The 16,974-nt window shown below is 39.6% G+C and overlaps 1 protein-coding gene across 5 annotated transcripts in view; it reads left to right on the plus strand.

The window, feature by feature from the left end:
• The first annotated feature begins 12,556 nt into the window (after positions 1 to 12,556).
• Positions 12,557 to 16,974, plus strand: part of pacsin1b (protein kinase C and casein kinase substrate in neurons 1b) — a 98,137-nt gene continuing 93,719 nt past the window's right edge. For 2 of the 5 annotated variants that reach the window (XM_048612211.1, XM_048612216.1), the window contains exons 1-2: positions 14,919 to 15,065; positions 15,268 to 15,390. In XM_048612211.1, the coding sequence (XP_048468168.1) occupies positions 15,331 to 15,390 (60 nt within the window). In that variant the 5' untranslated portion in view covers positions 14,919 to 15,065; positions 15,268 to 15,330. The other 3 variants (XM_048612214.1, XM_048612212.1, XM_048612215.1) reach the window with 3 other exon arrangements.

Consider the following 16,974-nt stretch of genomic DNA (forward strand, 5'->3'; position numbering starts at 1 on the left):
CTTCCTAATCTGATCACTGCTTCTCTTTGAAATCATTTTCAGATTGCTGCTGTAATTATTTGTTTCTTAAAAGCATTAGCAAAGAAGTATGGTCACATAGCACCTTCCTACTGTGAGTATCATATAGTATTAAAATTTAGTTGCGGGGTCAGTGATTATTAAGCCATTTGAAAACAGGTCCGAGAAATGAAGTTTGGAAATAATTGTCACAACACACTGTTAGTGATCAACATTGTTTTATTTAAATCAAAGTTTAACGAACGTAAAACAGTTTCGTGGTTGGATGACACGTGGTTGCTCAATCCACAGCTGTTCTGCAAACAACTAGCATTGCAGTTAACTTGCAATGCTCTCTTGTCGTTTCTGATGTGAATGAATGTCCAAATTCCTTGTCATTACAGCTATAGAATGACTTGTGATTTGCACATTTTTCTCCTGAAATGGTTCAAGGATAGGATCTTTGAATGGTCGGAGTGACGTGGAAATCTGAGAGAATTGTGTTAAGTCCAACAAGGCTGTTCTCGACATTGGAAGCAACAAGTTGCATTTTCCAGCAGAGTTTAGGTTATGACATGAGATTCTTGCAAGGATCGTGCCAACTTGTCTATTAACAGAGATTATTGCTTGTTATCACCTCATTAAGATGCAGTTTCTTATCTAGCCAACCGCTGCAGGGAAATGCCAAGAATTCTTGATGTAGAAATCGGAATAGGTACCTGAAAACTTCAGCTCACGCCTTGCTTGTCCAGCCTTCCATTTTGGACCCTCAGCACCAAATCTACAGGACATGCTCCAGGGCATTGACCACATGCACTGCACAGCCAGACATGCTGGCAGCTGATAACTGTCAGCCTCTCAAAACCCTCATGGTTCATCTCCGAAGCATTTCATGTATACTTCTGCACTTTAAAGCAGTACCTTGATGCACCCCAGCAACTAGCATTTAACAACTGCTGCATGGACACTTTCCACACGTGGGCAAGGCACCCAGTTCATCTGTTGAACCAGGCTCCATCTCAGAGCTACTCACTTCTCTCTTAGAGCCCACACACCTGTTGCTTATCTGCATGTTCACTGCATCCCTGCATTGGCTTACTATGTCATGCCTTTAGCACCTTGGCACCTCAGCCAAAGCCTAGAGGCACACAGTACCGAGATTCAACTTGCTGTTTAGCACAGAAATAGAACCAAGCAGCTTGTTATACTAGTCATTAGTGCAGGTCACACAGGGCCTTGGCGTTCAGTAGGCCGAGAGATGAGTCCTCACACAGTCCAGGGATCTGGGTAGTCTATCATCTGTTTGGCTCACTAATGGTCAGGCGCTCCATTGGATTGTGGTCCAGGGATTGGGCTCCAGGTAGTCAGGAGAATCCCATAGCAACAGTCAGGGAGCTATGACAATGGTTTGGGGTCTGATCAGTCACTACCTGGAAATTTCAGTTGGTCCTAACATTGGAGTTGGGAAGTTGCAGTGGAATGGGTGCTCTGTGATAGAAGCGGGCACATTCAATGTTGGAGGCAGAAGCATAGTTTGAGGAGGGCACAAGTATGATGATGAGATGAAACTCAAGTATAATGACAGGATCCCATAGAGAATGGATGGACATGGAAGGCTGCGGGAGGGGCTTGTTAAATGCAGTAACCACCCCCACATGTTTCCACAGAGGGGACATTCAGCATTATGGTGGGTATCATTAAATTGCCCTGTGGGGGTTCAGGACGAAGAGGAACATTGGAGATGAAGTTCAGTGTGGTGGGTTACCACATAGACTGGATCAATGGAAATGGGCTGACTGGATACAATATGGTAAAACAGGACATGGAGTCTCTGGAGCAGTTGGGCAAGAACTGACCAAAACAAATCTGGTGTGAGGGCATCCACCACAAGTTGAGTTCCCTGCCATCACTTTCCAATTGTTTGAGGCAACCTGCAATTGGAAAATGCTTAGGACTCCACCCAGCCAAAAGTTTGTGTGTTTCACTTCTGCTCAATGGGAGCCATTGAAGGGGTGAAAACATCAATCATATACTTGCAGACTGCAGCTTCATATCTTCAGTTATAACGTGCATATCAAATATATGCAGCATACAAATATTTGGGGTGCAGTGCTGGACACAAGCTATGTTCACTATGTCATTGGTCCTTATGTATTGCACAAAGACATCTCAATGAAGTAGAATTTACCACAACAACTTTGAAAGAGATGGATGTGGGCCATAGCTGACACAGGATATTGCAGGACACTGAACTGAATCCTTTTCATGGCTGCCTTGTAAGTATTATGATATGTGCTATTGAATCCAACGATAGCATTCATAGTTGATGTGAAGCTAGGATGGGAAGGGTTTGTCACACATGGTGTATTCTCCACTGTTGTGTGTTTGTCCCTCAGCTGATGGAGCTCCTTTATCAAGTATGCACCTATCTCAGAGAGCCATGTTAATTCAATATGCATCCTCCTTGTCAGGGCACTGCAGGTCTCACCGTGTGGTGGACTGTGTGCAGTTGTCAACTGTACAGTATACCAGCAGTCACTCTTCTCCAAGGTTAGAACCTGTTCCCAACACAGGTATTTGCCAGCAAGAGTGATGGACCCAGCTTCAGGCAGGATGCTCACTGTAATGGCTACCCAGCTAAGAAGGTGAATGCAGATGGAGGAGGAGAGGCAACAGCAGCAGCAGCAAGCTGCCATGGAGGGTAAAAGGCCTGCGGGTAAAGAGACCCCGCAGGAGCTTCAGCAGCACAGGAGTGTTAGAATATCTTGTCCTCAAAACTATTTACTGGGGATGAGCAAGGCACAGTGTAGATGCCAGTTTCATAAGGCTGGGGACACTGACTGAACTGTGCCAGCTACTGGATTGGGACCTGCAACCTGAAGGAGTGGGAGGCCATCCTCTCTAGGCAGCTGTGAAGTTGACAGTTGTACTGAAGCTCTGTGTAACTGGTTCCTTCCAGGCAACAATGGGATCCTGTGTGGGATCTCTCAGTTGCCCATCTGCAAATGCATTGAGATAGTTACTAATGCCATCTATGCAAGATCACTCTGGTTTACTTTATTTCCCATTGACAGGATCAGTGCTGTAGCCAATGCAGCAGCTTGTCTGACTTCTCCCAGTAAATAGTGTGATAATTAAGGCATGTGAAAAGGGCAGTACATTAATCATGGGTGACTTCAAATCTATTTTCAAGATTAGAAAACCAAAGGGGCAGAGGAGCTGTGAGGAAGAATTCATCGTTTACTCAGTTTGGTTTCCTAGAACAACATGTTGTTGATCCAACAAAGGATTTGATGATGTGTAATGAGGCAAGTTTTTAAAAAATGATCTCAGAATAAAAGATCCTCGAGGGACAATGTCCATGTCATAGTAGAATTTAGCATTCAGTTTGAGAGTGAGAAACTTGGATCAGAAACATCTGTAATGAACTTAAATGAAGGTAGTTAGATGTATAGGGTTAAGGTTCAAGTGGACTGGGGAAGAGGTCTCGCAGAAAAGATAATCCATGAACAATGGCAGAAATTAAAGAAATTCATTACACACAGTAAAGATCCTAGTAATAAAGGAGGATTACAGGAAGGGGATAAACTAACCATAGTTAAGTTATCAATGTATCAAATTGAAAGAAAACATACAATGTGGCAAAGATTAACATTGAATGAGGGGAATGGGGAACACTTTTAAAAGTCAACAAAGGATGACCAAAAAAAAACCAAATAGGGAGAAAATAATCTGAAGGCAAATTAGCAAGGAACAAATATAGACAGTAATAGCTTTTTAAAAAAAAAATGAGAAGAAAGATGCAAGAGTGAACATAGGCCCCTTGGAAGCTGAGGAAATGATAAAGGGGAGCCAGGAAATGGAGTTTAACAAATACTTGCATCAGTCATCATGGTAGAGGGCAATTATAGCATTCCAAAAATACTAAATGATCAAGCTTCAGGGAGTGGGAAACGAACAAAATAAATGCATCAGCTTTACTCACTCAAAAATTACTCCGTAGATAAATGGGCAAAAGGCCAATAAGTCCCCTGGACCTGCTAGATTTTATCCTGGGATTTTAAAGGAACTAGTTGCAAAGATGTTGGAGGCACTGACAGTAATCTCCCAAGAATCCCGAGATTCTGGAAAAATCCTGCAGGGTTTGAAAATTGCCAATGTGACACATTTATTCAAAAAAAAATTACAGAGGGAGACAAAAAAAAGGTAACAATAGGCCAGTTAGTTTAATGTCTGTCATTGGGAAATTGTTACTCTATAATGGATGTGCTAGCAGAGAATTTAGAAACACATGGCTTCATGAAGCGGAAATCATTCCTAACAAATTTATTTCAGTTCTTTGAGAAGGTAATTCAAAGAATAGATAAAGGGGAACCAGTATATGTAATGCTTTTGGGTTTCCAGAAGGCATTTCATAAGGTACCACACATTAGACTACTTAATAAGACAAGAACTGTTGATATTTGGGGAGATATATTCACATAGATGGAGGATTGGCTAACAATTAGACAGTTAGAATAAAGGGGGTATTTATAATCACACCCTGTAACTATTGGAGTCCACTGGGATCAATGCTGGGTCAACAATTATTAATGATATACATGAATGACTCAGATGATGGAAGTGAATGTATTATGTTTACAAATTTTCAGATGACACAACGAGATGGGAAGGCAAGTACCCTCAGTCCGTATTATCCATTGATTTGCTACCTGTGTATGTGTATTTGTGAAATCAGCCCCAGACCCCATCTCAAATTTATTCCAAGGCTTTAAGCCACACTGAAAAGATCGGATGCACCTCCAAATGAGTGAGAACGCTTACACATATATTCCTTTATGCGCAGTGTATTCTACGCGAATGCTTTTTGCAGCATCTGGGTATGAACATCTGCATCCTATTGTCTTATTCAGTTCCCCAAACATTACATAGTCCTTCAGGGTACATGAAGAGGGTTTTCTCCTTTTTAAGTCTGTGGACCCTGGCCTTTGTAGATAATGAGGACTATGTTTATGAGATGACACACAGACTCTACAGAAGGATATAGTGAGTGAATAAAAGCTTGGCAGATGGAATATGTTGTGGGAAATATGAAGTTATATACTTCAGCAGGAGGAATAGAAGAGCTGAATATTATTTAAATTGAGAAAGACCACAGAAAGCAGTAGAGCAAAATGATTTCAGGGTCTTGTGCATGAACCACAGAATGTTAACATCCAAATAGAGAAGGTCAGTTAGCTCAGTTGGCTAAATGGCTGGTTTGCAATGCAGAGTGATGCCAACAACATGGGTTTAATTCTTGCACTGGCTAAGGTTACCATGAAGGATTCTTCTTCTCAACATTTACCCTCATCTGAGGTATGGTGAACCCCTGTTAAATCACCTCTAGTTATCTCTTTCTAACGGCAGAGCAGCCCTACAATCTGGTCAGACTTTATGGCAGCTTTACCTTTATACAGGTGCTGGAGGCAGTCAAGGAAGTTTGACCAGGCTGACACCGGGTATAGAGGAAATATCTTCTAAGGAGAGGTTGAGTAAATTGGGCTTGTACTCATTAGAGTTTAGAAGAATGAAAAGAAACCTTTATTGAAATATATGATTCTAGGGGCTGAAATAACTACACAGCAGCTGGTATCCCATCACCCTTTATTTGCATGTACAAAGTACTTGAAACTGGTCCGGCTTCCTCAGAGCCAGCTCTGAGTGAACAGAGCCTCTGACATTCCCATTTATGTCTGTCAGCCAGGGCTCCCTGATTGGGGCTGCTAACCCAGTCCAACCAGGGAACTCATATTCTATGAGGTCCACCTGGCTGACCTCATTACAATCAGGATAGGTGTGGAGAAGTTGTTTTCACTTGTGGGAGAGTCTAGGACATAAGAGAGTAAGCATACATCCATTTAAGATAGATGATGACGAATGTTTTTCTCTCAAAGGATAGTGCATCTGTGGAATTCTTTCCCACAGAGGACGGTTAGATCTGGGTAATTCAGTTTATTCAAGACTGAGAGATTTTTAGTCAGTAGTGGAATTGAGGGTTATGGGGAAAAGGCAGGAAAGTAGAATTGAGGATTTCAGATCAGCCCATGATCTCATTGAATGGCAGAGCAGTCTCGATGGCCTGAAAGGTCTATCTCTGTTTTGACATCTTCTGGAAATGCAGCCATTTGGTTTCTTTGTTGATTGTGAATAGAAGTTCATTTATGGTAATGTTTGAATGCTTCCCTGTGCATGATGATCCACCACTGAACAATGATAGGATACTGTCTGCAGTGGGCATTGGGACTGCAGTTAGGGAGGGTAGTAAGGTGGGATGTGGCTAAGCTGTATGGCCTTGTAGATAAATAGCAACTGAAGCAATAAAAAGTAGTTTTAGGAGTGAGGAAGTGTCAGCCATGTCAACATGTAGTGAGCTGCGTGAATTTGGGATTGCTGTGCCACTACTTTGACAGTGAAGGGCATCTCTGCAGTGCCATATTTGGCTAGATGTTCAGCCAGTGTTTCAGGATGGTTCCAGTGACCGGAATGCCAGTCAATTCTTGGATATCCAGGCAGTGGCAAGTTCTTGGGGCTACAGCAAAGGGGAAAATCAGGCAAACATCAGACATGAGGCATGGCATAGGGGTGGGATATGTAGTTAATGAGGTGAGTTTGGGATAATTCTGTAGGAAAACTCACTCGGCCTTGCTGAGAGAAGCCCTCTATATAACTCAATGAAATTGACAATTGCCAAAAATATGTGCAATTCAGCACCAAAGTTTTTAAATATTTTCAGAGCCCTCAACATCAGGATATTTTCTGATCTATGTGGATGCAGGTTGTTCTGTCGAATGCTTGGAGTCTAACTCTGTTTAGTCTCCCAAAATAATGCTGCTGGCATCCATGAAACTCTGTGTGAAAACTCTTTATTTACAGCTGGGTTTGTATCATCTTCACATATTGTCAGAGTTGCTTCTTCATTCCAGCTTGATCAACTTAATCATGTGATTCTGATATCATTATTACAGCATTATGTATGCTTCGGATGTTAATCCCATTACTCCAAATCAGGAAATTTTCTGAACTATGTGAACGTGGTTGTCAAAATTGCTGCTCAGTTACTGCCATCATGACTAGGTGCCGCAGACTTTGACATTTGACTCTATGCTTTTAAGTTCAGAGACCCAGGAGATGTGCTCTTCAGCCCAATTATATCATATTCTATTTCTCACTGACCTAATGGTCCATCCATCTGGGAAAAGAAAAGTTAATTGACGCAAGTTGTTGTGTTTTCCTTTCCCCAAAGCAAAGGGTCTACCTTCAGTATTTTACAGCAGGAAGACCCTGGTGACAACCCATCTGTTGGAAAACAGAAATTTTTATTTTCTTCTCCTCTGATGAGTGAGAAGAAAAAAAGTAGCCTGTTCAGCTTGCCTAAACTAGAGCTTTCTACTCTTACAATGGCCTGTTTTTAAGTTGGAAAAGGTTTTGGGCAAAACAAGCCAAGAAAAGAGCAAGTAAGTGAGAATGTTTGGAAGGAGGCACTGCATGGTGGAACATGAGAATGTACAAGACCAGAAGAGGCCACTTTGAACCATTTTAGCTGACAGTGTAATTTGACTACAATGCGTTACCTAATATGTCAGCCTTTTGATTGACCAAATGCTTGTCCAACTCCCTCTTTAAAATTACCAATGTTGTTTGATCATGAACCTTACTGGCCATCCTTATATATAAAACTGTATAAAACAGCATCGTGGTTTGTTTAAACAAAGTCATTGTGGATTAATGTAGCATATTGGTGTTTCCCTTCATTATGCCAATTGATGAAAACCTGAACCTGTGTCCATCCAGGTTTATGGGTTCTCATTCTCAACCTGGGATCATTGGAAGAAATTGAAATGAAGGCGAGGTACTTGAGCAGTTTCCTAGAGCAGGTTGCATTTACTGGGAAAAGAGGTGAGAAAGGGAGAAATAAAATCTTCACATTTGAATTGAAATTGAGTTTCGATTGTCCCAGGCAATGTCTTGATTAAAATGCAAAAGTACAATCATAAAAACTCACATTTAACTTTCTTTATGCCAAGACTGAAAGTGCTAGAATGACTGTTAGTCGGCACAACCGACCTCTTCAGGACAGTCTAAAGAACCACCTATTAGAACCAACTTCAGGCAGTCACACAATAGAATTATGTTTTAATAACAATACTTCTGCAAAAAAAAAATAGATAATCCACATAACGGTGCTGTATTTACATGAGTATTGTCACAGGAACATGAAAACATCATTGTACCCCATCTGTGCCATCATGAAACATCAGTATGAGCAGCAGGAATGCTTTGGACCTGTGCCTGTAAATTTCCATATCGTACATAACTAACCTAACCTCAAAGGAGAAATGGGCATAGACAACACAGATCACCAGTTTAAACCCCACATCATTCTTCACAAGAGAAATATTCTCAAAAGATTTACCTTCTTCCTGAGTGGTTCACACTAGGGTTGATTCTCCAGGTGCTGCTCCCTCTAGAACATTGGCTGGGCGGCTATTTTGAGTGTGAGCCCAATCAGTAAGAACAAACTGCCTATTTAGCAAAGGAGTGCATCACTCTGAACCCAAGCCTATCCTTGCTCAAAATGGACATTTTTCATCAGGGATCCTTGGAAAGAACTGACCATTTTATTTCTTCCTATGTTCTCCAAGCCAGGGAAACTAGGCCCAGCTCTGTTAATTTAGCCCAATAATGCAGTGTGGTGTGGTTTGTCTGGTCAGTTGTAGAGAGTGTTAATGTTTTAAAATCCTCTGACTGAAATTCTAGCCAGGTAAGATTTGAATTTCTTTTGTATAGATGAATAGTAGCACCCATCCTGAATGCAGCCTTGAAGCAGATTGTGAAGTAAGGGGCTGCAGAGAATCCTATTCTGCTTTTTTTAAAATTTAATGATGGATTAGACTGATAAGTTCAGTGCAGAACTTCCTTTCTCAAAATTTTAAAATAGTCTCCCTTGCACAATTGAATCCACACGAACTTCAAACAGTGCAACTCTAGCAGTAAAGCTGGTTATTCTGTCAAATCTATGTGCATACTGTAGTCATATTTAGGTGTGCACCTTGTTCATAAAAATAGACTTCCACACAATTATTTTTCCTGCCCCATCTATGGGTAATCGATATATTTTCAATTTTTGTCAAATGCTATACACTTCTAGTACTTATCTGGGAATGCCTTCCTTTCTGCTATTGATCTGACCTGTTTAAACGCATCAAAAATTCTGAAATTCCCTCCCTCATGATGTTGTGCATTCATCTACAGCACGTAGACTGCAATGGTTCAAGAAGGCAGCTTACTATCACCTTCTCAAGAGCAATGTATGCTGGCCTAGCCAGCGATGCCCACATCTCAAGTGAATAAAAAGAAAGTTAACATTTGATCAGTAGAAGTTCTTGGATCAATCATCTGATTTTGAGGAATTCATTCTGTTGCAAACTCTCATAGCTCTAATAAAAACCAAGAGAACTGCAGGTGCTGTAAATCAGAAACAAAAAACAGAAATTGCTGGAAAAGCACAGCAGGTCTGACAGTATCTGTGAAGAGAAATCAGAGTTAACGTTTCAGGTCTGGTGACCTTTCCTCAGAACTTCCTCCAGTTCTTAGGAAGGGTCACCAAACCCAAAACGTTAACTCTGATTTCTCTTCACAAAAACTGTCAGACCTGCTGAGCTTTTCCAGCAATTTCTATCTGTGTGTCATAACAATAAAGTTAGCAGCATTTGTTGAATGTTGGTGCTTCAGAAGATTTCTTTGTGAGCCAAGATAACTTGTAGAAGTTCCATTAGAAAAGCAAGCTGATTATTTAATTAGAACAATAATTGTTTGAATTTTTTTTTGCTATTAGGTTGAATGGGCATCCAGTTTAGAGTTAGTCAGTTACATCTTGGGTTTATTTTAAGATTAAACTTCCTTTTTGGATTACTTTCCTTTCCCATAACTGGTAACTGTTAATGTTCTGCATCTGTCTCTGTTCAAAGAGGGAGTGCTGCTAGTTGTTGGAAAATGAAAAAGAATGACCTCAAGTTTAACCAATGATCTCTTGCTTTCGTCTCTGTTGGGAAGTGCTTACTTCTCCTTTGAAACTTGCATGGGTTAGGTTAGTAACGTTATTTGGGAATTTGCAGGCACAAATCCAAAGCACCCCTGCTACTTATAACCTAAAAATATTTCTCTTCCTATATGTATTAGTGCAATAGGGGCTTTTGGTGCCTAGTATCAGTCTTAAAACATGAGGACTGATAGTAATTGTTTGGTCTCATTATTCACTGTTAATCATTCTGATAAGTGCTTTGTTAAAATGAGTGACTTTATTTATAAGCAAAGAAGAAAAACTTAGGTTTTTCAGGTTGGGCACAAATTGATTTAGATATCATACATGGCAGTTAAAAAGAAAGTTTATAGCAATGAGAAGACAGTTGCTTTAAGGTATGATTTTTTATTAAAGTTCATTACAGTTTAGATGACAGTTTACTCAAATAATTGCTAAATTAGAGTATCTGTATTTAAGTTAACATCTCAATTGGAAAAATATCAATTTTCTCAAGTGTTTCAATGAAGTGTATTAAATTAATTTCCAATATGTTTTTAATATTCACAAAATAAGCTAGAAATACCAGTTTTTTGGTCACAAGTATAACAGGTCTCAAGACTGTAACATTTCTGTTTCTTCAGTGTGTAGAGCACAGTATTTATGCAAGTAATTCAAATATTGCAGGAACAGAATATTTTTCCAAGGAGGGAAGTACACTCACCACAAAATTGCAACACTGGCTCCTGTAATTTTCCATGGCTGCACTTTCCTTAGCTGTTGACTTTGTTTGATACCTTTCAAGATATTTTATTGACTACTCCTACAGAGCTAGCCATCTCAGCTAAAGCAAGACTTCATTGCAGCTGTTGTCTCTCCACCTATTACCTCTCACTCTAGGCAAAATTTTAATTCCCAACTCTTGTAAAACTATCAGGGTTTGGATCAAGAACCAACTAGCAGCAGAATCCAGAAGGAAATTTTTAAGCAAGTAGCCAATTAAGTGGCTGTTCAGAACTGTGGGTGTGCTCCCAAGACTGGGAGCCAAACAAAAAAAAAGGCCTCCAGCAATGAAAGGTTTGAACTATCTGTACTATACCATCATTGATTTACATTGAAGCTCTGAAGAATTTTCACAGTTTAATAAATAAAGATGTCCACAATTGGAAGGGGGAAGCCTCTCCATAGGCAGAGTTGAGGCCACAACTTTAGCACTCTAGTACCAGCAGCAATGGGAGTGGGAAGGGGGTCATTAAATTGATGGCCCATCATTGAATGCATCCATTTACTGGCTGGACTTCAGCCTCAATGGGACACTATTCACTGTTCTCAACAGCCAATTAGGCCAATTAAATCAGTTACCAATTTCTGGTAGGGGTGTGGCTGTTATCCTCATCCCCACAACACCCCCACCAATACAGCCTCCCCCAAAATAACCTATAAGCAAAACGATAGCATCAAATCGATTAAGCTGGCCATTAGTAGGAAATATTGGCACACTCCCCTCCAAGCCTTTCTTGCATATCTCCTGAAATGGCTTTCACTCCTGAGAACTGGAGGGCTGGTACTTCTTTCAGGAATGTGCCTTCTGTTAGCAGATTAAGAAAATGATTGCAGATATGTTCACATCTACTGTTCACTTCTTAAAAAATTAAAAGCCAGGTGATAGGAAAGAGATGTAACAGTCTAAATTTTGAGTGTGAGGAGATGGAGAACAAGAGAAGTAAAGGTGGAAATATTTGTGTGACTCCAGTATAAAATGTTCCGCTAAGCTTTGGCATATGTAGAAGATTTAAAGCAGAGGGAGTTCTGATATCTACAAAGTCAACCTCACGTGCAACCCCACTCCCCCAAAAAAACCCTGATTAGTGAGGTAGGACATGTCATTGGACTATAATCCAGAGCTCTAGGCTAATGTTCTGGAGACATTGCTTTAAGTGTCAACATTGTAAATGGTGAAATTTGAATTAAATAAAATCTTGAATTTAAAGCTGGTCTAATGGTGACCATCACCAGTAAACAGGGGAAAGAAAACCCATTTGGTTCTTTCATATCCTTTACGGAAAGAAATCTGCCAGCCTTACCTGGTCTGGCCTTTATGTGACTGCAGATCCATTTGAATATTTGACAGCAGCTAACTGCTGGAAGATGAAGAAGAATGGCCTCGAGTTTAACCAATGGTCTCTTACTTTGTCTCTGTTGGGCAGTACCTACTTCTCCTTTGGAACTTGCATGGGTTAGGTTAGTAACACTATTTGGGAATTTGCAGGCACAAACCAAAGCACCCCTGCTACTTATAGCCTAAGAATATTTTGGTTCCTATGTGCATTATTGCAATATGGGCTTTTGGTGCCTAGTATCAGACTTAAAACATTAGAGGTCTGATAATTTGAAGATAATTGATAGTAATTGTTTGGTCTCATTATTCACTATTAATCATTCTGATAAGTGTTTTGTTAAAATGAGGCTGAATAACAAATGAGTGACTTTATTTATAAGCAAAGAAGAAAAACTTGGGTTTTTCAGGTTGGGCACAAATTGATTTAGATGTCATACATGGCAGTAAAAAAAAATCAAATTTATAGCAATGAGAAGGCATTTGCTTTAAGGTATGATTTTTATTAAAGTTCATCAAGGTATAGAAGAAGGTTTACTCAAATAATTGCTAAGTTAGAGTATTTATTTGAGTTAACAGCTCTTAATTGGAGTAAAAAAAATTTAAATTTTCTCCAAGTGTTTACTTCTGTTTTCTGAAATTGCCTAGCAAGTCATTTAAATCATGGACAACAATGGATGAGCAACAAATGCTGGCCTTGTCAAGAATACCCTCATCCCATAGAAGAATAAAAGAAAATTGGAGGACATGGTCCTTCATCTTTAGTGTTGTTTGCAGCATCTTGTTGTGCACAAAATGCTGTTATGTTTGGCAAAGAACCATTTAAAGTGCTTTAAGATAACTTGCTGAATATTAAGGGTGAGTCAGCTTACCTCTTCTCAACCTTCTAAGTTGACCACAGTGAAGAATTATAACAAACTTTTGTTTCTCTGTCCACAGGCTGTCAGACTTTGAGTTTCTCCAATATTTACTCTCTTCACTTATGAATATATATTCTTTTTTCAGTATGAGGCTGAAACTCTTTCCACTTTAAAACTAATTTCTAACAGTAAGGAGATGATTGTCAGGCTAGCTTAAGTAAAAGAGAAAGCAATTTTATTATTTCTTTTACTCATTTTGTGGGATATGAGTGTAATTGATTAGCTAGCATTTATTGCCAGTCCCTAGTTGCCTTGGAAAGGCAGTGATGGATCTGCCTTCTTAAACCACTGCAATCCACCTGCTGTGGGTTGACCCATTATGCCCTAAGGGAGAGAATTCCAGGATTTTGACCCAATGACAATAAAGGAACTACAATATGTTTTCAAGTCAGGATGGTGAGTGGCTTGGAGGGGAACTTGCAGTTGGTGGTATTCCCATGTATCTGCTAGAAGTGGTTGTGGGTCTAGAAGGTGCTGTCTGAAGATCTTTGAATTTCTGCAGTGGACTTGTAGGTAGTACACACTGCTGCTACTGAATATTGCTGGTGGAGGGAGTGGATGCTTGTGGAAAATTTACTAATCCTGACAAAAAAATAAAGATGAAACATCAAACATTCACACAGGTACAAAGTTAAAAACCAATATTGTCCAGCACAAAATGAAGGTGGAAGGAATGTACAGTTTAAAACCCTTAGGGTGTCTTTGAGGTATAAGGTATTAATATGGACCAAGGTTGTTTAGTTGGTGACTTGACCATCAGCAGTAGCAAAAATTGCAGTTGTTCTTTGACTTCTGTATTCTGATGTTTCATTTTAACCTGTCCTATGACTAGTGCTTTTCCTTTTTTGAGAGTTTTCTCTAGCTTCAGTTTTACTGTCACAATCTCTCTTCTGCCACAAGTAGCTCCTCGAAATTCATGCTGCATGCCTTGTGTATTTCATCTGCAGAAGTTGTTTCTTTTAAGTTTGCTAATTGCAGGTGGGGCTCTATCTCCAAAAATGTGAAAATTTCGAGAGGTGTATTTCAAGATAGGAGATTCAGCACCTATTTTCACACCTGACTGAGTTGACTGGTTTTGGTGCTGCTTTGATAAAATGTTAATTTTGATTCAGACTGATATAATTTTAATTTACATTGATTTCATGAAACTTAGTTAAGTTTATGTGGTTAAGTAATTGCTATGGCCATCTTTAGCCTGCGATTTTGACCCTTAATTGAATCTGATTTCAGTTCATGAAAACTCTGGACAATGGAATTGAAAAATCAGTAATCTTTACTTTACTTTATTAATGTCAAGACAATATGGAGATGTTTATGAATTGTAGGCTTAAATATCTGCCTTTCGTCAAGCTTCGGCAATCTGGATAGTCTTAATTCACACAAAGCTATAGGTTGACGCTCGATTCTGAAGTAAAGGTCATTGATTGACATAACCTGTTGGAAATTTAATGATCATTTTATCCTTGGATTGGTGCTTTTGTTTAATTAATTTACAATTTTATTGAACTGTATTAAAAATTCATTGAACTTAAAAACCTGGATCGTAGAATCGAATGCAGTAAAAATTTTGCAGTCTTATAAAACATTACATGTTCGGCTTGCTTGAAGCTCGCAGACCGGCTCTGCCAAGCTCTGATTTAAAGAAAAAATATCCCTTCAGCTGTTAATGTTGCAGTTATGTCACTGGAATGCCTGTGGCTACATTATGTACACTAAATTGCCCGATTGTGGCTGCCCTGAACCTGTATAGTTAAAATTGTGCTTCTGTTCCTGGGGCCCGTGAACCTGTGTAGTCAAATTGTGTGCAGCTGTCACGTGTCTTCTGAAGGATGTAGCTCAATTAATGCCCAGGCACAGATTAATCCTGGGCTCTAATTCACCGCCTCTATCGCTGAAACTCATCAGGATAGGCCAAGTGGGAATTATGGTTTAGCTATTAACAAAACCATCGAGGGGATTTCCGTGAGATGAGGTTTGCTTATTTTTAAAACATTTTTCAGTTTGACATCTTTCAATCCCAGTCCAGTTCTGTTAATGCACTATTCTTGAGGTTTACAGTATGTGTGGTGCCTACAAGGGCTTGAGGGTGTTGAGCTGTGAAGGTTCGCAGTGACCTTTTTAATTGTATGTATGAGGCTTTCTGTAATGCTTGGGCCGTTTTCTTCTCTCTGCAGTGCATGAAGATTTGAAGCTCAGTAACGGTGCAGATAATTCAAGGTCTTTTCGTTGTATCGAAGATGTCAGGCTCATACGACGAATCCAGTGGGTTAGAGGAAACGACTGATAGTTTCTGGGAGGTACTGCAACTTTCTTGCTACACTTTGGAAGATAAGAATATTGCAAGATAATTACTTAAGCTACGTCTGAGTTATTTTAAAATAAATTTTGCAATAGTTTTCTCGTTATAAACAGGCTTAGTAAATTGCAGTCTGATAAAGGGTTAATAGGTTTTGATGCTTTAGTGTACATGGTTGAATGCTGTTATTCATCAGGAATTGTGATGTGTTAGAACAGTATGTGTGCATTGCAGAAAATGTGCTGCAGCCTTGCTTAAATGATTAATGAAACCACGAATGATATTGCGTTGCTGTTTCAGGTGAATGAGTGAGAACCTGCTAGCCACTATCTGCTCACGACATTATTCGGTATTTAACTATGTATGTGTATGGTCTGAGTATAATATATGCATACTTAAAGCCACTTCAGACTGAAAGTCGTGGCTTAAACTGTTAATTTATGTTTTAAATTATTCATTAAGAAAATGTGCTTGGTAAATGCTTGCATGCAATAGATTTTATCAGAACGTATTAAAAAAATACATTAGAAGGATGAATAAATTTGGAATGTGGTGACTTCCTAAAAAGCACAACTGCTTGCTTTATTTCCCCTCTTTAAGGTGCTGACCTTTTGCAGAGAGATCCTCTGCGGTTTGCAACCCTCCAGAGTCTTACTCAAGTGGCTATTCTGTGTGAGTCTAGAGACTGGGCATCAATAAGCCATTTAATCTGTACCGAGACAATCTCTGCTGAGCCAAATTCTCTCTGTCCTTGCTGTATTTACCCAGTGTCATTGGGTAACCGTCAGGAGGAAGGGAGAACCCTGCTGGTGTGCTTTATTCTCTTCCCGCTTCCAACCAGCCTAAAAATATTAAGGGTTCTTTTAGCACTTTGAATGACATACTGGTTAGATGTTGAACGAATGAACTTTTATATCTATTAGTACTGTGACAGATTTAACAATAGGATGAAAATGCCATCCAAGGAGTTTGGTGCGTTATTAATGCAGGTACTTTCTATACGTTCACATTTTCCAGATTTCCACAATCCATATTCTATCCCAAGGTAGCGTTGCTTTATTGACAGATTTCCACCAGGACTGTTCGTAATTTTATCAATCAGTCATGTCTTGAATGACCCATCCTTGTAGATAATGCTAGATCTTCTTTTCATCCCTGTGGGAGACTACTCACCCTGTGCTTTCCCTGCTGCTACTGTCATGGTTTGAGAGGCAGGGGTTATACACTTCAGGTGGCATTGCCTTTTTACTCAGTTCAACTACAAGTTTTCAGCCTCCTGTTCAAATGTTTTAACATAACCGTAGGCGGGACTGGGCAACAGATTTTTTTTTCAAAAGATATTAAGAGGACTAAAGCATTCAGAATCCAAGAACGGTTCCAGTCACATTTTAAAACTGGCTTGAGTGTAATTAGGAGTAATTCAATCAATCTGGCCTTTCCTATTCAATATTAGCTGGGGAAAATGAAAGCAATTTATTTAAGTCAAAAATAAATTACTTGTAATTTCAGTTCCTATAAATGAAGAATAATCCATTCCTAGATAGTAGGAACTGCAGATGCTGGAGAATCCGAGACAACAAGGTGC

This window comes from Rhincodon typus, chromosome 25 (genome assembly GCF_021869965.1).
Source record: "Rhincodon typus isolate 14 chromosome 25, sRhiTyp1.1, whole genome shotgun sequence".
Lineage (NCBI taxonomy): Eukaryota > Metazoa > Chordata > Chondrichthyes > Orectolobiformes > Rhincodontidae > Rhincodon > Rhincodon typus.